At 36.9% G+C, this 22,505-nt stretch overlaps 1 protein-coding gene across 5 annotated transcripts in view; it reads right to left on the reverse strand.

Annotated features, from left to right (window-relative positions):
• Positions 1 to 22,505, reverse strand: part of NR1H4 (nuclear receptor subfamily 1 group H member 4) — a 65,851-nt gene that overhangs the window by 23,391 nt on the left and 19,955 nt on the right. For all 5 annotated transcript variants that reach the window (XM_063075472.1, XM_063075471.1, XM_063075470.1 and 2 more), the window contains exon 2: positions 18,845 to 19,210. In XM_063075472.1, coding sequence (XP_062931542.1) covers positions 18,845 to 19,210 — 366 coding nt within the window. The remainder of the gene's footprint in view (positions 1 to 18,844; positions 19,211 to 22,505) is intronic.

Here is a 22,505-nt window from a genome sequence, read left to right on the forward strand (position 1 = left end):
TTTCACCAAGGTCCCTCCATGTGGCCCTCTTGGCATGGACCTAAGATAACCTCATGATGGCTTACTCTGGCCCAATAAACCATGAAGCAGGGAAATCTCTCCCACTTATCCATCAGTAGTCAGCCATCCAACTTCCTCCCTCTCAACTTCTCGGGTGAAAGTCGGATGCCAGTCCTCCATGTCCCTCAGCTTAAGCGGATATGTACAAATCTCCTGAAATGACCCTGTTGACCTTTTCATTGGGCCTGGGACAGCAGGACCTCCTTAGTCCTGCTGACTTCACCTGGGAAGGACACATTTTCTTTTTCTAATTCTCACAAAAGTAGTATATGTTCCAGTGGTGACCCCAATGAGAAGAAACCCCTCACCTCTGACACTCCCCAAATCTTTACAAGACCTCTCTACAATTTCCGATTCCTGATCCCTTCATACCCTCAAAATAGGTGAGGTTATTCAACTGACTCTTGAATATTTACTGTGAAATTTCTAAAAGATGAGCTCACTTTGGAATGTAGAACCGAGAGTCTTCATGACTCTACCAATGTTGAGAGTTCTTCCTCTTTTAACAGACTGTTGGAATAACATATAACATTTATTAAGCACTTACTAGCTATTGTTTTAACCTCTTTAAGTGCATTTAGTTATTTAATGCTCATATCAATTTTATGATAAAGATAATACTATATGTCCCCATATTATAGATGAAAGAAAACAAAAAAGGACAGTGAGGTTTAGTACCTTGGCCACGATCACACTGTTAGTAAGTAGACTGAGAGGATTCAAACCAAGGCAGTCATGCTCTAAAGCTTGTGTTCTTAACCACTATACTACGATTGCCTCCTTTGGATCAAAAGAAAGTTGAATAACTTAGTATCAAATACCTACTATCTGAAAGTTGTGTTTTCTGACCTAGGAAATATCAAGATGAATAACACATTCCTTGTCTTCGGAGTTTCCAACTTAGTGGGAAGACAAAAAAAAAAAAAAAAAAAAAAATTAACAGCATGAAACAAGATAGAGTGAAAGGAAAGATAACCAAGTTATAAATATTGGAACGTAGAAGCAAAAGTGACTATTTCAGGGCCACACTGTACACTTGTAAAAGCTGTGCCACATTCGGGGTGAGGGGCAGCAGTTACATCAGAGTCTTGAAGACCTGCCTATTTATTAAGACAACATTCCAGCAGAAGGCAAAAGAAAATTGTTCTAATAAAATAAATATAATACGATGATTTCCCAGTAGCTAGAAATCAAATGTCTTGAGATAAAGGAATTACATGGGATGGGAGCAACCTTGATTAATTCCGAGAAGAGGGAATCGGGGAGGGCTTCATAGAGGAAGTGGAATTTGAGCTGGGACTTGGAGAATAAATAGGATTTTGAAACACGGACCGTGAGGGAGGAAAAGAATTCTGGGAAATGAGCAAAGGCAGGGTGTTATGGAAGTTCCAAGGAAGGGTGGATAACCTATCTTCATAGGAGGGTAGAGGCTGGGGAGAATTCGTGGGAGATGAGTAAGGAAATGTAGTGGGAACAGAATGTGATTAAATGCCCTTGAACACCAGGCAAAGGAGTTGAGTTTTTACCATGTAGTAAGAGAGGTGCCATAAGAGGGAGAGGGGAGGGTATGATCTAACCTGCATGTTGGGAAAAGTCTTTGGGGCAGGGTAAAGAAAGGTGGAACAGAGAGATTGGAGACCGGAGACGGGAAAGTATCACCACAATACCGCTGAGAGGTGCTCAATGCCTGAACCCGGCTGGGATAGAACAGGCAGGAGGAAACCAGAACATTCAGGTCTTGGTAATTAAGTATGAAAACAGAGGCTGAAGGAAAAGTTAGAGATGTCAAGGTTAACAAAGTCATGGACTTGCTTGTGAATTTGTCAGCTGGCATACATTTCAGTAGGAAAGATCTTAACGTTTTCCTAAATGTCAAATCCAACCAAATAAAGCCTAAAAAAAAGACTTTTGTGTTTCAGAGCAGTGTTGATATAGAGAGTGCAAATATCAAAGCATGCATTTTAAAAGAAACTAAAAGCAAAAAGAGAATTTTTTTTTTCTTGGTCTCAAATCATGAGCTCAATGACCACTTTAGCCTATGTGAGTCAGTCTTCTTACTAATCCTCAGCCCCTCCCCCAAACAATTCCTATTAAAACTGTCATAGGCACTGATAGATGCTCATTAGCTAGCAAAAGGAGATCCCTTTTTCCAAGATGAGTCAAAGGACCAGTGCATAGAACAATTCTGCAGGTTTTTTAAATTCTGGTATTAGCCGAGAAAGAAATCATTATCATCTCAATAGCTGAATTAATTAGCTTTCACACTGAGATGGCAACACAATGCTATCATTATATCATTTAAATATGGGTACATATACTTACTGTATTTATACTTATGCAAATCTATCCATACACATAATCTGCCTCTATCTTGCTCTTTCTTGTGCATATTCAACAATGTTCATATCAGAAAAGTCATTTGAAAGTGAATGGAAAGGAAATTTACTGTGGAACAGAGTCTTCCTGGTAATAAAAGATGAGTAAACAAGGTTGGCAGCGCCATCTGAGGAATGTAGCACTAGGGGGATCCCTTAGGTGGCAAGCAAATAGCAATATGATGGTACTTTTTTTTTTTTTTCCACAGATCCCTGCTTTTCTGCTTCTTTATACAGTTGGAACCCACATACCACACCCTATTCCCAAGTCATGCACACATATGTGTATATACACATGCACAGGCCAAACTCCAGTGACTGACACTGGTAGCCACTGTAGCAGGCTACCCATTACTTGGAAATCAATAAAATATTGATTGATATTTAAAAATTTTAAGTGTCTTCAAGCTTTTTAAAGAGCAACAAACACAGAACTGAGTAACCAGACAATTTTACATCCAATATGGCCAAAACAGACACAGTTTTTAGGTCTGTCCCAGTGTATATATCACTTATTTTGTGCCAGGCACTATTCTACACACTTTGCATATGGTGATTCATTTAATATTCATAACAATCCAGTGAGGTAGATACCTTATTATCTCCCTCTTACAGAAGAGACTGAGTTACACTGAAGTTAATTTGCTCTGGGTCCTACAGATAGCAAACTGTAGAACTCAGATTTGTACCTTGATAGGCTCAGTTCAGCCTTCTGCTCTTAACCACTACATTATGCTGTCCTTCGAGTAAAGAATTTACATTCCTAAAAATTGTCTTGAGACATTAATCTCCCCAAGTCTCACACAGCATGGTCAGTGGCCATCCCACAGCAGAGACTCATTACCTTCCCCAATTTGTTTGAGTGCATAAGTGAGTGTTTTGCAATAATTTTAGGAATGCTAAGGTGAAAGGATAGTTTATCAAGTTATTCATGGGTGCTTTGTTCTTGTCCCTATTGCTTTTTCATTTTACTTCCCATCCCAAGCGGCTAATCATCATTTTATGTTCACTTGCTGAGACAAAGACTTAAGTTGTCTAGCTCTAAATGAAGATAACTCTCACAAAAGGCTTTTGTTTTCAACCCCTTGTTGAAAGAGTTATACTGGACCATCTGAAAGATGTTGGAGGTAGAGGTCACTGGTTTTAGAGTTGGGGGACGCAGAGGCAGCTTAGCTGGAAAGAGGTTTGGGCAACTTTTCCAGGGTCTGGGAATAGGATGAGTCTCAAAGGTTCTGAGAGTATTGAACCAGCATCAATAAAGAGACTCCGGAGAGGTGACCCATCTCTAGTGGGATGGCTCTGAGATGATGACAGAAAGACACTAAGAACCATGGCCTTGAAAATGCTGGGGTAAGATGTCCATGTTGAACTGTGGCTGAGTTGTTCACTTTCAAGGAGCAAATGCAAAGCTGGACAAGGAGCATATCAACAGATACAAAATATTTTACGCTGTGTAGAACCTCTGAGATTTGTGCATGATCCTGCAGGAAAGAGCATCTACACACATAGCTCAAATAGAATATCTCATCAGCCAGGAGGGTTATGAGCTTGGAAAAGATTAAATTTGATTTAGAGAAATATAGAGATATGTCATGTCTTACACGTAGTCCTATCTGTTCCAACTACAAAGAATTTCTTAAAGGTTACACATACAGTTAATCTGAGATAGAGATGACTACCTAAAGAACTAAGTGAAAATTAACTAAATGAAAATACAACTTATCAAAATTTGTGAAATGCAGCAAAAGCAGTGCTCAAAGGGAAATTTATAGCATTAAAATGCATATATTCCCACCTCACCTGTAGAGACACACACAGACTAAAAGTGAAGGGATGAAAAAAGATATATCATGCAAATGGTAACCCAAAACAAGCAGGAGTAGCTATTTTTATATCAGACAAAATAGACTTTAAACCAAAAAACATAAAAAGAGACAAAGAAGGCCACTATATAATGATAAAAGGGTCTATCCAGCTAGAAGACATAATAATCATAAATATGCATGCACCCAATTCTGGAGCACCCAAATATATAAAGCAAACGCTCTTAGACCTAAAGAAAGAAACAGATCACCCATTAATAGTGGGTGATCTGAACCCTTCTCTCAGTATGGGACAGATCTTCCAGGTGACAAATCAACAAAGAATCACAGGATTTAAACTACACCTTAGACCAACTGGACCTGGCAGAAATATACAGAACATTTCACCCAACAACAAAAGAATATACTTTCTTCTCATCAACTCATGGAACATTCTCCAGGATAGACCACATATTAAGTCACAAATCTAGTCTCAGCAAATCTTTAAAAATTGAAATCATTGCAAGTAACTTTTCAGACCACAATGGACTAAAACTGGAAATTAATAACAAGCAAAACTCTGGAAAGTATACAAATACATGGAAACTAAATAATAGGCTCCTGAATGACCTATGGGTCCAAGAAGAAATTAAACAGGAAATCAAAAAATTTCTTGAAACTACTGAAAATAAAGACACGTCATACCAAAACCTGTGGGATACTGCAAAAGCAGTACTAAGAGAGAAATTTATTGCAATAAACGCTTACATCAAAAGAATGGAAAGACTTCAAATAAACGACCTAATGCTACACCTCAAAATACATATATTGATTAAGATCTTAAATCAATAATCTAAGCTTCCACCTTAAGAAACTAGAAAAGTAAATTAAATCCCAAGTAAGCAAAAGAAAAGAAATAATAAAAATTAGAGCAGAAATCAATGAAATTTAAAATAGGAAAACAATAGAGAAAATCGATGAGACCAGAAGGTGGTTCTTTGAAGAGATCAATAAAATTAATAAATCTCTAGCAAGGCTAACCAAGAAAAAAGGAGAGAGAAAACACAAATTACCAATACCTATCATTACTAATCCTACAGACATTCAAAGGAAAATAAAGGAATATTATGAATTACTCTAAGCTCACAAATTTGCTAACTTAGATGAAATCCCTTGAAAAACACAATCTACCAAAACTCACACAAAGAGAAATTAACAATCTGAACAGGCCTATGCTATTAAAGAAATTGAGTAGATAAATAATAACCTTCAAAAACAGAAAAATGTTTCATTGCTTAATCCTATCAAACATTTAAAAAAATTATACCAATTCTCTACTATCTCTTCCAGAAAATAGAAGCACTTTATTTTATGAGGCCAGCCAACATTATCTTAATACCAAACTACACAAGGAAAACTAAAGGTTATTATCTGTCTTTCTCATTTTTCTTGTTCTATTTAGTTTATTAGCATTTGTGTTTTTTTAACGTTTTGGTTTTTGTTTGGTTTTTTCTTTTTCTTTTTGTCTGACATTGTGTTTTGATTCCATTATAAAGATCAGTTCATCAGATGAACTTTGGAAGTGATTTTCTTTGAGTTGATTTGGACCAAGCTTCTCATCAGCTTACTGCAAATTTGAGCCTACCTTGGAACACTTTGACTCTAAGCCCCACAGTAAGTCCAACATACTGCAGGGCCTCTCTGTCATCTCTGCTGAGGAGAAGACTCATGTTGGCAACTAGCGGCTCATCAAGATCAACGTGAAGTTGGCCTGGCACATCCTGACTGGGAAAGAGGTATCACTAATAAGACAGAATGGAGCTCCTCCTTGACTCCAGAGACTGTAAAGAACTATGTGCCAGTGTGCGGGCAGCCACGCTGGGCCAAGAGGACTCTGTGTAGTGGAAGGTGGACATGTGCAGACTGCCTGGGAGATCTCTCAGCCAGGTTCAACTTAAGCAGATATCTGGCACCTCCAAGGCTTTTAAAAGCATTGCTTCCAAAACGACCACTGAGTTTAAGCTTTAAAAGGCTGCCGGGAGCTGTCTTGCAGACAAGAGGAGGGACTGGCTATCCTCTCACCCCCAAGCCTCCCACCTCAATCCCCCTCCTCAAAACTGCAGAGACTGGAAAGATGTTTTTCTCCAAAGGCATTTCTCCCCATTGGGCCCTTCTCTGTCTTTTCTTCCATGTTTGTGGGGAGGAAAGATGATTCTGCAAAAATAAATGGACTATCCAAATGACAAAAATCCAAAAAGCAAAATACAAAAAGAAAAACAAATAAACAAACCAAACACTCAAGTGGTTATTAGTGGCTGCCTCTGGGGAGCAAGACTTGGGGTGGAGAGGGGAGGGGCAGGAGACTTTTTCCAATAATATGCCCTCCTTATCATTTGATTTTGAAATCATGTGCACTCACTGCAATGTTTATTAAGTGTTGAAGTAGGCTAAAGGAGTAGAAAGCGAAAATCCTACTGGGTGTCTGCTGGGAGGATGACAGGGGTTACGATGCTCTGTTGGAGCTTGGCTTTGTGTGTCTTTAAGAGCCATTTAGACTCCCAGGTAGGCAAACTCCCAGGAGCTGGTAGCTTACACTGATCAGAGCCTGCTCCCCAGCATCTTCCCTGGGGTGCTGTGCGTCTCCAATAGGAGAATTCCAGCCATGGGAGGTGCCTGCTGGCTGCTTGTAGCTGCCTGAGCCCAAGTGAACTAGTTTGCTCTTTGGTGTTAATCCTTACCCCTGTACTGCTGGTTAAATACCTATTTTCATTTTTTTCTTGGGTATGTATTTTTAACTCTTCTTTTTCAATGATTTATGGTTTAGGAAGTTTCTTTCAGTCACCACTTACATGTGTGCATATTGCTTCTATATTTACTTTAAACATTTTTTTCTTGTGTAAATCTAGTTTTTTATTGTCTTGGGTTTGTCTTGCCTCATAATTTATATATTTATTTGAAATATCAATTCACATCTACTGGAAATTATCCATTTACCATTTTATTTTTCCGTATGTTCTTTTAGACACGATTTCACTGATTTTATATTTTTAAATCCTTGGTTTGCTTCGCTGTTTTCTCTTTTTGTCTGTTTAGCTCAGCTGTGTAAACAATTCTCCCACTTTTGCTTTAAAATGGTGACTATGAGGGCAAGAATTCTTTCTGTTTTGCTTACCACTGCATCTTCTATGCTTGGAATAGTGCCTGGAATATAAATTGGTACTCAATAATGTTTGCTAAATAAATGATTTAATTAATTAATTAATTAATTAACAGGAAGAGAGAGTTTTGAAGAAAGTGTATGACCCAAATTGGGGAGACTGGATGAACCAAGGAATAGAGATGATAAAATCAGAAGAACTCATCAACAAAATAACCATAGCCAATGCTCATTGAGCCCTTGGTGTGCCAGGAACAGAATTTGATGTTTTAAAAATGTTTCATTTTTTGTATCACAACAATGCAGTAATAATAGTAATAACAGCACACATTTATGGAGGATTCACCCTTGAGAGGAACTGTGTTCACCATGTTACATACATTGGCTTATTTTAGTCCTCATGACAACGTGTAGATCCCTGCCTCAAAGGATTACCCTGAAGACGAAATGAGTTAGCACACATAAAGCCCCAGAACAGTGTCTGCACATAGCAGTTGCTTGATAAAGGTTATCTATCATCCTCATTATCACCATGGCCATTATCATCTCACCCTCCATCTCCTCCTCTTTATCATTATCCTCATTTTACAAGTGAGGAGGCTAAAACCCAGAGAGGTTAAGTAACTTAGAACAGCTGGAAAGAGAATCCTCTGGGACTGGAATCTAAATTGACTGCCTCATGCTTCCAACACACTAAAATAGTTTGGAATCTCACCTTGCATCATACTTTAAGATAATTTGACCTGTAGAATTCATTAGGATCACTATTAAATTTTATAAAATCAGTTCTCATTGATATCAAATAGGAGTTCAATAAGTTTCTACTTGGGTCAGGGCTCCTTAGCTTTCACAAATGTTCATAAACAAAGGATCCATTGGAAACACTCTAGGTCTATTTTATGCCAGAATAGTTTCAATAATTTGGGAAACTTTTCAAAAACTTTAGAGCTAAGTCTAACACTGGTTCACTATTTTATTTAAAAATATATTCAAAAGGACAGTAGGTCACTGATTTACTCATACAGTGCCTTTTAAGAATTCTACCATTCTCTTTCTGATATGTGTAGACTCTCCTGGCATTGAGACAGATGTGACATATGACAGACACTGACCTATTTGGAAATGCAGCCATTTGAAATATCCAGTCAGATGTAGATCAGTTTTGTCGGTTGAGATTTGAGGTTTGAATCAAAATTAATTCAGACATTAGCACATTTCCATATGCTGCACTGATAACAGAGGGGGAAGAAAGCTCTCGATTTAATCTAGTGCCCAGCAAATGGCAGTCATTGTCACTATACATTGTGCTTGTGTTCTGCAGTTATTACTTTAAAAAAAAAAATTGACAACCACAATTTCTTTCATTGATGCCGTTAAATGTCTATGACAAATAAAGCATTCAGAAAAATTAAAATATTTCTAATGGAATCAGATATAAGATGAATGAAATCAGGAAATTTAACCATGATCTTTGTTTTGTTTCTAAGTTTTAAAAAATGTTTTCTTGTTTTTTGTTTGTTTTAAGTATCACAGTTCTGACAGATCAGCAGTGAATTCCTAAAGCAAGACGGCTGCCAGGATCTTTACCTGTAATAGTCTTATTTAATCCTCACAAAGATCCTATGAAATAGATAATATCTCATTTTGCAGATTTGAGACTCAGAGAAGGTAAATATTGAATAGACCAAGGATTGGATAGTTTGGTGTCCACTGTACCCCCACTTCTAGTCTAGTGTCCCCCTGCACTGTAGAGGCAGGAAGTAGACACAACCTTTCCTGGACTCCTTTGCAGCTAACATGGTGGGTATGATTTAAGCTCTGCCATAGAGATGGCTTTGTAAGACATTTGGAAAGCAGAAGTGAGGCTAGAGCTGTGCGTCTGATGTTTCTGTGGTTTCTGCTGGCACACAGGATTGTGGAGTTTGGCTGTGGTAGCATCCTGGTTTCCAGCTGCTAGCTTCAAGGGTGTTGAAAGGCAGAGCTCAGGATATTCATCATTTGTAGGTGCAGATTTAGCAGGCAAACCATGATTCTGGAGCCTGTAACTGTAGTGCAGGCAGCTTCCCGATCCCTAGATGGCAGCTACGATGGTGTCTTCCTGGAACCAAGGGTTCTGTGGTGGCTTCCTGAGTCCCTATTTTCTTCTTTCTTTTTTTTTCCTTTATTTTTGTTGATACATTGTAATTGTCCATGCTTATGGGGTACAATCTGATGTTTTGGTAAGTATATATGTTGTATAATGATCGGGTCAGGGTAGTTAATTTAACCATAACCTCATGAATTAATCATTTTTTTGTGGTGAGAACATTCAAAAGCTTCTCTTCTAGCTATATGTAATATACAAAACTTACTTGTTACCCATAGTGACCCTACCGTGCAATAAAACACCAGAACTTATTTCTTCTATCTAATTGTATTGTATTTTTGTACCTGTTGTCCAACCTCTTCCTGTTCTCCCTTCCTCCTCCCCTCTCCAGTCTCTGGTAACCATTATTCTTCTCTGTCTCTATAATATCAACTTTTTTTTTAGGTTCCACAAATGAAGGAGATCATACAGTACTTGTCTTTCTGTACCTGGCTTACTTCACCTAACATAATGACTTTCAAGTCCCACCATGATGCCACAAATGTCAGGATTTCATTTTTTTATTGCTGAATATTATTGCTGAATATATATATATATTTCATTGTGTATATATATCACATTTTTTCTATCCATTCATCTGTTGTTGGACACGTAGGTTGATTCCATATCTTGAATATTGTAAACTGTGCTACAGTAAACGTGGGAGTGCAGACATCTGTTTGACATACTGACTTTCTTTCTTTTGGGTATACACCCAGTAGTGGGATTGCTGGATGATATAGTACTTCTATTTTTAACTTTTTGAGGAAACTCCATACTATTTTCCATAACGGCTGTACTAGTTTGCACTCCCACCAACAGTGTGCAAGTGTTCCCTTTTCTCCACATCCTCATTAACACTTGTTTTCTTTTGTCTCTTTTGGTACTAGCCATTCTAACTGGAGTGAGGTGGTATCTCATTGTCGTTTTGACTTGCATTTCCCTGATGATTAGTTATGTTGAGCATTTTTTCATATGCCCGTTGGTCATTTGTATGTCTTTTTTTGAGAAATGTCTATTAAGATCCTTTGCCCATTTCTCCATTAAGTTATTTGTGCTTTTTTGCTGTTGAGTTGTTTAAGTTCCTTCTATATTCTTGATATTAACCTCTTGTCAGATATACAGTTTGCAAATATTTTCTCCCATTTCCTAGGTTGTCTCTTCACTCTGTTAACAGTTTTCTTTAACATGGAAAAGCTTTTTAGTTTGATGTAATCCCTCCTGTCTATTTTTGCTTTCATTGCTTGTCCTTTTGAAGTCTTATTTAAAAAATCCTTGCCTAGCCCCATGTTACAGATTCTTTGCCCTGTTTTCTTCTAGTAGTTTCATAGCTTTGGGTTTTACATTTAAATCTTTAATCCATTTTGAGTTGATCTTTGTATATAGTTAGATGTAGGAGTCTAATCTCATTTTTGCGCATGTGGATATCCAGTTTTCCCATTACCATTTACTGGAGAAACTGTCTTTCCCCTGATATGTATTCTTGGCACTTTGTCAATGACCAGTTGACTATAGGTGCTTGAATTTATTCTATTCTGTTCCATTGATCTATGTGTCCACTTTTATGCCAGTATCATGCAGTTTTGGTTACTATAGTTTTGTAGTATAACTTGAAGTCAGGTAGTATGATGCCTCCAGCTTTGTTTTTTTCAGGATTTCTTTGGCTATTCAGGGTCTTTTTTGTTTCCCTATGGACTTTAGGATTGCTTTTTCCATTTCAGTGAAGAATACCATTGATATTTTGATAGGGATTGCATTAAATCTGTAAATCGCTTTGGGTGCAATAGCTATTTTAACAATTTTAATTTTTCTAAACATGGGATATTTTTCCATTTATTTATGTCCTCTTCAGTTTCTTTCTTCAAAGTTTTATAGTTTTAATTGTAAAGGGTTTTTACCTCCTTGGTTAAATTTATTCCTAGGTATCTAATAATTTTTGAGTTATTATAAAAGGAATTTTTTCTTGATTTCTTTTTCAGATATTTAGCTATTAATATATAGAAATGCTACTGACTTTTGTGTGTTGAATTTGTATTCTGAAACTTTACTGAATTTGTGTATTAGTTGTAATGTTTTTTGGTGGAGTCTTTAGGGTTTTCTATATGTAAGATCATGTTGTCTGCAAACAACAGGGACAGTTTGACTTCTTCCTTCTCAGTTTGGATGCCTTTTATTTCTTTCTCTTGTCCAATTGCTCTGGCTAGGAATTTCAGTACTATGTTGAATAGAAGTGGGAAAGTGGGTATCCTTGACTTGTTCTTGATCTAAGAGGGAAAGCTTTCAGGTTTTCCCCATTCAGTATGATGTTAGCTGTGCATTTGTCATATATGGACTTTATTGTATTCAGGTACATACCTTCAATACTTAGTTTAAGAGTATTTATTATGGAGAAATGTTTAATTTTGTCAAATGTTTTTCTGCATCAATTGAAATGGTCATATGGTTTAAGTCTTTCTTTCTGTTAATGTGGTATATCAGATTTATTGATTTGCATATGTTAAACCATCCTTGTATCCCTGTGATAAATCCCACTTGAAAAAAATGATCTTTCACTTGATTATAGTGAGTGATCTTTTTAATGTACTGTTGGATTTGCTTTGCTAGTATCTTGTTGAGAATTTTTGCACCTATGTTCATCAGGCATATCACCCATAATTTTCTTTTTTTGTTGTATCCTTGTCCAGTTTTGGAATCAGAGTAATGCTGGCCTCACAAAATCAGTTGGGAAGTATTCCCTCTTCCTCAATTTTAAAAAATAATCTGAAAAGTACTGATATTAGTTCTTCTTTAAATGTTTGGTAGAATTCAACAGTGAAGCCATCAAGTCCTGGGCTTTTCTTTAAGGGAAGACTTTGTATTACAATTCAATTTCCTCACTCTGTATTGGTCTGTTCAGATATTCTATTTCTTCATAATTTCATCTTGGTAAATAGTATTTGTCCAGGAATTTATTCATTTATTCTACATCATCAAGTCTGTTGGCAGATAGTTGTTCATAATAGTCTCTTATGATCCTGTGTATCTCTACAATATCAGTTGTAATGTGTCCTTTTTTCAATTCTGATTTTATTTACTTGAGTCTTTTCTCTTTTCCTGTTAGTTAGTCCAGCTAAAGATTTGTCAATTTTGTTTACCTTTTTACAAAACCAACTTTTAGTTTCACTGATCTTTTCAATTTGTTTTTTAGGGTTTTTTTTTTTTTTTCATTTATTTCTGCTCTGAGCTTTATATGCTCTATGCTGGAGAGTGTTCCATGTGCAGTTGAGAAGAATGTGTATTCTGATGCTGCTGGATGGAATATTCTTAAATGTCAATAAGGTCCATTTGGTCTATGGTGCAGTTTAAGTCAGATGTTTGTTTATTTCCTGTCTAGATGATCTGTTCATTGTTGAAAGTGGGGTGTTAAAGCTCTCTACTATTATTAAATTGCAATCTCTCTCTCCCCTTAGGTCTAATAACATTTGCTTTATATATCTGGGTGCTTTGGTATTGGTTGCATATATATATTAACAACTGCTATACCCTCTTGTTGAATTGATCCCTTTATCATTATATAATGACCTTTTTGTGTCTTTTTACAGTTTTTGAAGTAAAGTCTATTTTATCTGACATATATATGGAACTCCCACTTGGTTTTGGTTTCCATTTGTATGGAATATCTTTTTCCAGTCCTTCACTTTCACTCTATGTTTGTGTTTAATACTTAGGTCTCTTGCAGGTAGCATATTGTTGAGTCTTGTTTTTTTATCCATTCAGCACTTTATATCTTTTAATTGGAGAGTTTAATCCATTTACATTCAATGCCATTACCAATATGTGAGAACTCATTCCTGCCATTTTCTTAATTGTTTTCTGGTTGTTTTTGTAGATCCTTAGTTCCTTTCTTTTTCTCTTGATATTTACCTCTGTAAATTTGTGGTTTTCTGTGGTGCTAAGACTTGTTTTCATTCACTTTCTTATTTGTATATCTGCTACAATTTCTTTTTTCATGGTTAATTTGGGGCTAACATAAAGAGTCTTGCAGTTGTAATAAACTATTTTAAACTGATAGCAACTTAACTTTATTCATATGTGAATACTCTATCCTTCCTCCCTCCCCCACACAAATTATATTTTTGTTGCTTTAATTTACATTTGTATCTGTTGTATGTTCCTTAGCCACTAATTTTAGCTGTTGTGTTTTTGTTTTTGTTTTTGACCATTTTTACTTTAAGCCTTCATACTAGAAAATTGAAGGATTTACATAACACCATCACCTCACTGGGGTGTTCTGAGTTTGAATTATGAATTTACATATACAGGTGAGTTTTGTTCTTATTCATGTTTTCATGATAGTAAAGACCATCTTTTGATTTCCAGTTGTAGCACTCCCTTAATCATTTCTCGTAAGGCTGGTCCAGTAGTGATGAATTCCCTCAGCTTTCACTTGTCTGGAAGGTCTTTATTTCTTCTTTGTTTCTGAAGGATAGCTTTGTTGGATAAAGTAGTCTTGGCTAACATGGTTTTTCTTTCAGGACTTTGAGTATATCATCCCATTCTCTCCTGGCCTGTAAGGTTTCTGTTAAGAAATCTGCTGATAGTCTAATGGGGATTCCATTACTTGTTATTTGATGCTTTCTCTTCCAGCTTTCACAACTCTCTCTTTGCCTTTGACTTTTGACAGTTTGCCTGTTATGTTCCATGGAAAGGATCATTTTGGGGTTGTGTCTAATTGGAGACCTTTGAGCTTCCTGAATTTGAATGTCCACATCTCTCCCAATACATGGGAAGTTTTCATTTGTTATTTCATTAAACAAGGTTTCTGTGCCTTTTTCCATCACTTCTCCCGCAGGAACACTTACTATTCAAAGAAGTCCCCATTTTCTTGACTGTGGCAGAATAGCAACTTCCATGGCAGGCAGGTTCTGCAATGTGGCTCTGAGCATCTTTTGGAGGCTCAGCAGAGAACTTGTTACTCTGGCTCTCCTAACTTCTATATTAATTCTTTTCTGATTGAAATGTTGGTTTCTGTTTTATTTCACTGACATATTAGATAACTTGTTTATTCAGCCAAGAAGTGCAGAGCCTAAATTCAATGTTTGCTGTCTGACCCCAAAGCCCACACTCCCTTTGTTGGAAAGATATGGAATGAAATTCACTTTCCATCTGGTAAATGCAGATATCCAAGAGATGTGGTGGGGAGGGGGAGAGGGGAGGGACAAAGTTGGCTGAGCTGTTAAACCTGCCTGGCATGAGGCACTGTTTCTTTCACTTGTATTCCACCCTATTTCACGCTCCTCTGGTTTTCCTCAGTCTTTTCCCTTTCCCCATTCACTAAGTTGGAACAAATTTCATTTATTTTCTCTAGAGAACACATAAAGAACAAAAAGGAGCCTATGATTATCTTTTCTGTCACAAATGCCTAAGCCCCCAAATCCCAAATACTAGATAAAATTTCCCCAAGTTGGAAGGTGGCAGATAATCAAAGAAGAATTTAAAGGAGCTAAGACGTGTTAGGTCCCTGAAAATGTACTGAGCTCTGTCCCTCTCACCTCCTGTCCCCAGACTTAATCCTAAGATGGGTGAGATGATAGATGATAGAAACCCCATGTCATTTGGACCCTAGAACAGAGGGATTCTTGTGCCCTTTCCTGGGTAGAGCCAGGGAGGCCCTCAGGGCCCTCTGCACTCAGCAGAGCATAGAACAGAAAAAATGGCTGCATGGCTTCCCTTGGCAACCAGACATTCCAACGCAACCCTGGGGGCAACATCAGGAAGCCATCCATTGGAGCTTAATGAAGAAGACACACAGGGCCAGACATGAAGGAGTATGCTCAGAACCCCAGGATGGTGCTGCAAAGACCTTTTCCACTGGTGGCTTAGGGCAAGGTAGAATAATGTGAAGTTTCTACTAGGGCTTGAGATTGATTTAAATCCAATTATTCAAAATAAAGTTACATTTCTTGCATATGTGGGCTGTGGGTTGAGTGTTGTGTTCACTTACTACACAAGCTTCCAGTTAATTATTCATATCTCGACCCTCAAGAGTCATTGGTCAAGAGCAGGGGTCAGTAAATTAAAGCCAATAACAGCCTGTTTTTTATTTTCCTGCTTATTTTTATAAGTAAAGTTTATCAGAACACAGCCATGCCCATTCTTTACGTGGCTGCATTTGTGCTGTAGTGGCAGAGTTGAGTAGTTGCGAGAGAGACTACTGTGGTGCAAAGCCTAAAATATTTACTGTCTGGCCTTTTACAGAAAAAAAAAATGCCAGCCCTTGGTGTAGAACATGATCTCTGGCTGGCTCCATCTTGTCCCTTCCCTTGCATGCTTGTCCTTTTGCTGACACCTTTTGGAGACAAAGTCTCAATTCAAAATCAATGAAAAGGCTCTGCCTTTCTCTGCTCTTAAAAATGTATTTATATCCAAACCCAGCTTTTCCTTCCTAAACTTCTCCAAAGATCAGTTCTCCTCTGACTACTCTCTCTGTCCCTTGCCTCCTGTGCTCCTGCACTTTCCTGGCAGCCTCCTGTCTCTGACTTCTTCTATTGTGCATTTTTTATGGGCTTCTCTTCACCTGTCAGACTTTAAGGTTGGCATTTCCCAGGGTCATTCTTGGCCCCCTTGTCTCACTCTATTCATCCTGCTACTCCCCAGAATTATTCTAAAGAGGACAAAGTTTCACTAGAGAGCCAACTTCCAAAGAGGTAAGCTGTCCTAAGTTACTGATTTTAGGAATTTATTCCCTTGGCTTAGACAATACCAATACCTTAATACCTAAATGGAGCACTTGAGTTCCTTCCTTTGGCCACTGAGTTAGTCAATAATAGCCTTGAGCAAATAACTCAACAGTAGAATGATCACTTAGTGAGCAAGAAATAAAAGGCCTAATGGTCAGTCATACAGGCTCTGGAGTTACATTTATAAGCTGTAATTTTGAGGCTTCATCTCCTTATTAGCTGTGAAGCCTTGGGTAAGTTGATCAACTTCTTGTGCTTCAGTTTCCTCTTCTATAGAATGGGCATAAGATATGAGAATTAATATATTTACTATGGAGTGCAGTAAATATATTACATAAGCTATTAGCACTGGCATCTCCAAACCTCAGCCTCTTTTTGAAGTGATATGCTTACTCCTAACCTTTACCTACCTTCCACAGTTGCTCTAAAGACAAGAGAGAATGTTTGTAGAATTAGCGTGTCATTGGCAGTGAAATTTTTAGGTTCAAAGGTATTTATATTGGAATTTTCCTTTTGAATCAGATTTTCAGAATAAACTATATGTGTTCTTTTCTTTTTCTTTCTCTCAAAGCAAGAAACGTGACTTAGATTACACTTTGTGTCTTTCCAGTTGGGATTGTAGTCTAGATTTTTATCTATTGAATTGTCCTTTAGATGACCTAATGGAAAGCAGCTCCCCCTTCTTCTCTGTTCTCATCCCTGTGGGTTTTACAGTCACAGCACACAAACTGCTTGGCCAGCGGAGTCCCCTCAGATGTCTTTAAGGCACGATTTACACCAGTAGTTCTCAAAGTTTAGCATGTAGGGCTTGTTAAGTCACAGATTCTTGGGCCTCATTCCCAGAAATTCTGCTTCAGTAGGTTTGGAGTCTGACTCCAAAATTTGCATTTCTTAGAAATTCTCAAGTGAGGCTGATACTGCTGGTCCAGGGACCACATTTTGAGTAGCACTGGTCTACCCAGCCAAGGCCAAGTGGCTTCTGGCAATTTGAATCTATTTCAAGTAAGTCTTGCCAAAAAACTGTTAATGAGTTGGGCATCCCTGTTTATCAACATAAGCAGAAAATCGTCACCTTGCCACTACACTCTGTGTAAGTAGATTCTAAGACCATAACAACAAAAATAATAGGCATTTATTAAGTTCTGTGTGCCACACTTTTCTAAGTTCTTTACTCATATTAAATTGATTTTTACATTTTTAGTTTATGATACTAATTGCCTTCATTTTTGTTTGTGCCCAGAATCTCATTAACAGCAAGAAGTATGATTTACTTGTCAAGAGCTATGAGAAAATAGAAAAGGTAAACTTAATACTCATGAGATGTACCCAGCTCAGGGATGGCTACACAGAGCTTTGAATGAACCAGCAATAAACACGGATTTTCATTACGCCATTCAAAAGATGTTTGTTGCGTACTTACTATGTACCAGGCACTATGCTAGGTGCTATGGGTAGTAATAAAAGTGGAGAAGACATAATCTATGCCTTCAAAGAATTTATAAGTTCATTTCACTTACACAAACTTGACTCTCCATGAAAAGGTTAAGGACATTTTGAAGGCCATAAATTAGATTTAAAATTATTTCTTTATAGATATGTTTTACATTTTAAAGTTGGAGCATAAATACTTCTTCATTTAAAAAAAATTCTAATGACTGATACGGTTTTACACAATCTGAACATTTGAACTTTCAAAGATTTGAGATGTCCTTGAGCCATTCTTATGTGACTGGCTCCTTTGTTTATTTTTGTGGCAATCATTGGCATCTGAGAACCCCTCCTTGGCACACCATCCAACCAATTCTGCTCAAGGGACAGTTCCTATTCAGCTTTCAATGTCCTAAAAGCTAGAAAAGTGCCTAATACTTGGTAGGTGCTCCAGAAATATTTGTTGAATGAATAAATATAAAAATAAATAGATGAAAGTATTCTTTTCTCTGAAATCTTATAAACTTATTATCTGTCCCGCGAGTGTAATCTCACGGGACTTTAATTTACACTGAGTCATTTTCCTATTTCTTGTGTTAATATTTTATCCATTCTAAATGGATTGCAATTTTATTATGATTCCCCTTACAGCATCTATCACAAATCTATGTTCTTTAGAAATGAAATATTTGTTGAATATAAGCTATTATTACTTCCTTCCTTCTTTCCCTGTTTTCTTCCTCTGCTTCTTTCTCAATTAACTAAAGTGCATAAAAATGTATTTTAAAATATTTATTGAACAAAGTCTTACTCTGTTTGATCTTAATTTTAAAAAAGATGAGTTCAGCAGTTTCTCTTTTCTTTAAAAAACAAAACAAATTGAACACAACAAAAACAAAACCCCACAACTAAGTAAATTTAATCATCATTTCCTTCTGACTATGTATGAGGTTGTGAATAGAAAAAAAGGTTACTTCTATCTAAGCTTAATACTCTAACAGATTTTCCCTAAACATCTATGACAGCTCAACGAAGGTGAGGAGTTAAGAAGAGATAGGAGCAGAGGAAGAGCAGAGGGAAGTTATTTGGGGAAAAGGGAAGAATCCAGTTTGAGGGATTTCAACAACCAATACAGTAACTCTTAACAAGGAGAAAATTGCCAATCAAAAGATGCGTACCTTTGCACCCCTCACAGGTCAGTGCATTATAATGGTATCCAGATGCTCTGTCTCCACAAACAACACACAGCTCATCCCCTTTTATTCTCCCTGCTGACGTGCCCATTCGGGGCTTCTTTGTGACAGGTATCTCTGCTACCTCACTCTCTTCCTGGTACAGAGTCTCAGCTGGCATTCGCCTGAGTTCATATATTCCAGGAGAGTACCAGTCTTCAGGCTGCTGGGAGTAGAAACCCAGGTTGGAATAATAGGATGATGAGGAAATCTGTGGTTGAACTTGGGGAAACTGAACATTGTTGTACTGTGAGTACGGTTCCACTTCTAGATTCTGTCCCAGAGGTCCTGCCGCTTGTTCTGTTAGTACACCTGAACAAAAGTCACAACAAAACTGGAATTAATGTCATCATTCTAGAAATTAGAGAAGCTTTTTAGCATAATTAGGAGTGTGGGCTCTAAGAAAAGACTGAGGTATTTAACTATGTGAAAACTAACAACTTTTTACAGCATATATTTTATATATATATATAATTAAGTGACAAATTACAAGCTCGGAAAAATATCTACAACATAGAGGACAGACCAAGGATTCATATCATTAATATGTAAGGAGCTCTTGCAAATCAATAAGAAAACATTCTCAAATCCATGGAAAAAAGAATAAAGGACACAAATGAACAGTTTTTAAAAATACAAGCAAAAGTGTTTTATAAACATACAAAAATATTCTTACCCTTGCCAATAATTACATTAAAATTAGAGCTACAATATTATAGCTTTCATTGTTAAATGTGTAAAGTTTTAAAAAGTTTGATAATACACACTGTTGGGAAAAGAAACATTCTTGAAGGGTAATTTGTCAATATCTTCCAACATTTAAAACTCAAATACTCTTTTAATCCAGCATAAATTTTCCACTGCTAGAAAACAATTTTTAGTGATATGCTTGAACCTATATGAAAAAGTGTTTTTGTAAAAATATTTCTTTGCACCAACTTTGCAAGAACCATAAATTGGAAACAATTTAAATATTCATCAGTAAGAGTCTGGTTCAAAAAATTTGTTACATCCATATACTGAAGTATTATGTAGGTGTGAAACAATAATTTTGATCTCTGTGTGCTGATGTGGAAAGGTTTCTGTGATATGGTGCTCACATGGGTATTTAAAAAACTGTGTGAGTGTATGTAAGGCAAATTTCTGCATGATACAAAAGAACCAGACAGTGGTGACTGCAGGAGCTGACATTGCTATTATTTTTCTGAGGTAGTAGATTGCACAATCTTTTTACTGTTTGTAATTTTTTCCCATGTATAGGTACTATTTTAATCATTATAAAACAAAGGAGGAGCTTTTAAAAAAGAAGGCCATGCCTGGAATCTGTCTACCTGGATTCAAATTCCTGCTCTGTTATTTACTATCTGTGTTCAGTTGGCAATTTACTTAACATCTTTAAGTTGCAGTTTTCTCGTCATAAAACAGGGAATAATAATTCTTACCTCACTGGGTTGATGTATTAAATGAAATAATGCATGACAAGCACTTTGCTAAATGTTTGGCACACAGGAAATGCTCAATAAATTATAGCTGACATTAAAATAGAAATAGTAACTATTATTCCTAACACCACTATTTTTTCTTTAGAGGGTGAAAATTGTTATTGGGATGACTTTGGCTGCAAGTAACAGAAAAATTCAAACTTAAATCGAGTTAGTCATCAAAGAAATATATTGTTGCGGGTAACAGGAAGTCAAGAGATAGACTCTGCTCTGCTTCTCAGTGGTCCTTTTTGTTTTATCTTCTTCTGATGTTGGCTCCATCCTCACATTGGTAGGAAGATTGCTTTCGGTTCCCTGGAGTTGGGGACAGTCATCTTCCCCTGAGCCACATGGTGGAGAGGAGTATTGAAAACCTAACAAAATCATGACTCATCTTGATATCTCTTGGAGTCTTCATTACTTGTGTCTTCATTATTGGAGTATCACCAATTGTGAAAATATTGGTTAGTATGACATGATACCATTATGCTGAGATTGTGCGCTTCTGTAAAGAAGTGATATATGATCAAGGAGAAAGCTATTTTTCCCTTACTCAAACTGCAGAATAAAGAAGTTGATGCTGAGACAAACCACAGTTTCCAAGGCTGGGAAGTCCAAAGTCCGAAGAACACATCTGGTGGTAGTGACAGTGACCCAGGGGTCTCACATTGCAAGATGGTGGAAGCACAAGACAAAATACCGCTATTATTAAATGAGCCCCTTATCTATAAAATCTCTACATAATATAAAACTATCTGGTTATAAAAATGCTTCTATTTCCTGGAAGCATAAACTATTGCTCTTTAAAAAATAAATATATTTAAATTATGCAAAACACTAAAAAATTTAATAGATATAAATAAGAGACCTGAAATTGTACAAATGTGTCTGATTCTTCAAAGCACTGTCAGACAACCCCAGACCAAAACTCCAATGCCATCTCTTATGAACAGCGGGATTTTGAGCAAATTACTTAAACTGTTGATGCATTTCAGTTTTTACAGCAGCAAGCTTGGGATGAAAATACCTTTCTCAAGGGTTATGCTGAAGATTGAATGAAGTGATACAGAGCCACCATTCCTCATCTGAAACTCTTGGGGTCACATGAGTTTTAGAATTTAGAAATTTTTGGATTTTAGAACAGAATGCAGTGCTATTTATATATTATATAATACTCCTAGCACAGTCTGGGACAGAACCCAGAATTAAATACAGCAATATGATTTTCCACAGTAAAATGTATGAATATTCACACTAAGTTGAATAAATACAGACCCTAAACAACTTCATATCCACTCAAGACAAGTTTTGCCACCAAAGAAGAGTGTGCCAAACTTTTAAAAAACATTTGGTTTTCTGCTCTTTTGGAATTTGGAATTGATAATTAAGAATTGTGGACCTGTGCATGTATACAAGTAGAATGCTCTACAGTGCTCAAAAGATGGTTGATATTATTACTATTGTTATTGCTGTTATTGGCAGAAAACTTTTACAGTGTCCTTCCTAGTGCCAGACACTTGTATTTTATTTCTCAAAAAATCCTATGGGGTAGGTAATATTATCATTTCCCACTTACAAATGAGTACCCGGAGACACAGAGGAGGTTAAGCAGCTTTACTCAGACTTACCCACGTAGCTGAGAATTGAACTTTGGGATTCTGACCTCAAAGCCCATGCACTGAAGCACTACTCTCCAGGATTATTTCAGCTGTGTGATGTTTCAAAAGCACAATGATCAAAGCCTTTCTCTTCCTCTTCCATCTGCCCTTGAGTTTTTTGCCCTTTCAATGCTTTGCCTTGCATGTAACCTAAAACTAGGACTGTAAGGCTCCGCATGACCCTAACCTTATTTGCTTTTCCAGCTATTTTCCATGTTCCCACTTCTCTGTTCCTTGAATGTGCCTTGCTGCTTCTAGACTAAGAACTTTTTCCACATGCTCTTTCTTAAGCCTGAATCATTCCTCAACACAACCATCCACTCCTAGAGCTTCAACTTACTTGTCTCCACTTATCTCTAAATTTCCCTATAAGTACTGCTTCTCTTGGGAAGTCTTCTCTGACTCTAGATCCCTAGGAGTCGTGGGTCTGAATCTAGTTATATGGCATTTAAAGATGATTACTTACCT

The sequence above is a fragment of the Cynocephalus volans genome, chromosome 12 (genome assembly GCF_027409185.1).
Source record: "Cynocephalus volans isolate mCynVol1 chromosome 12, mCynVol1.pri, whole genome shotgun sequence".
In the NCBI taxonomy this organism is placed as follows: Eukaryota; Metazoa; Chordata; class Mammalia; order Dermoptera; family Cynocephalidae; genus Cynocephalus; species Cynocephalus volans.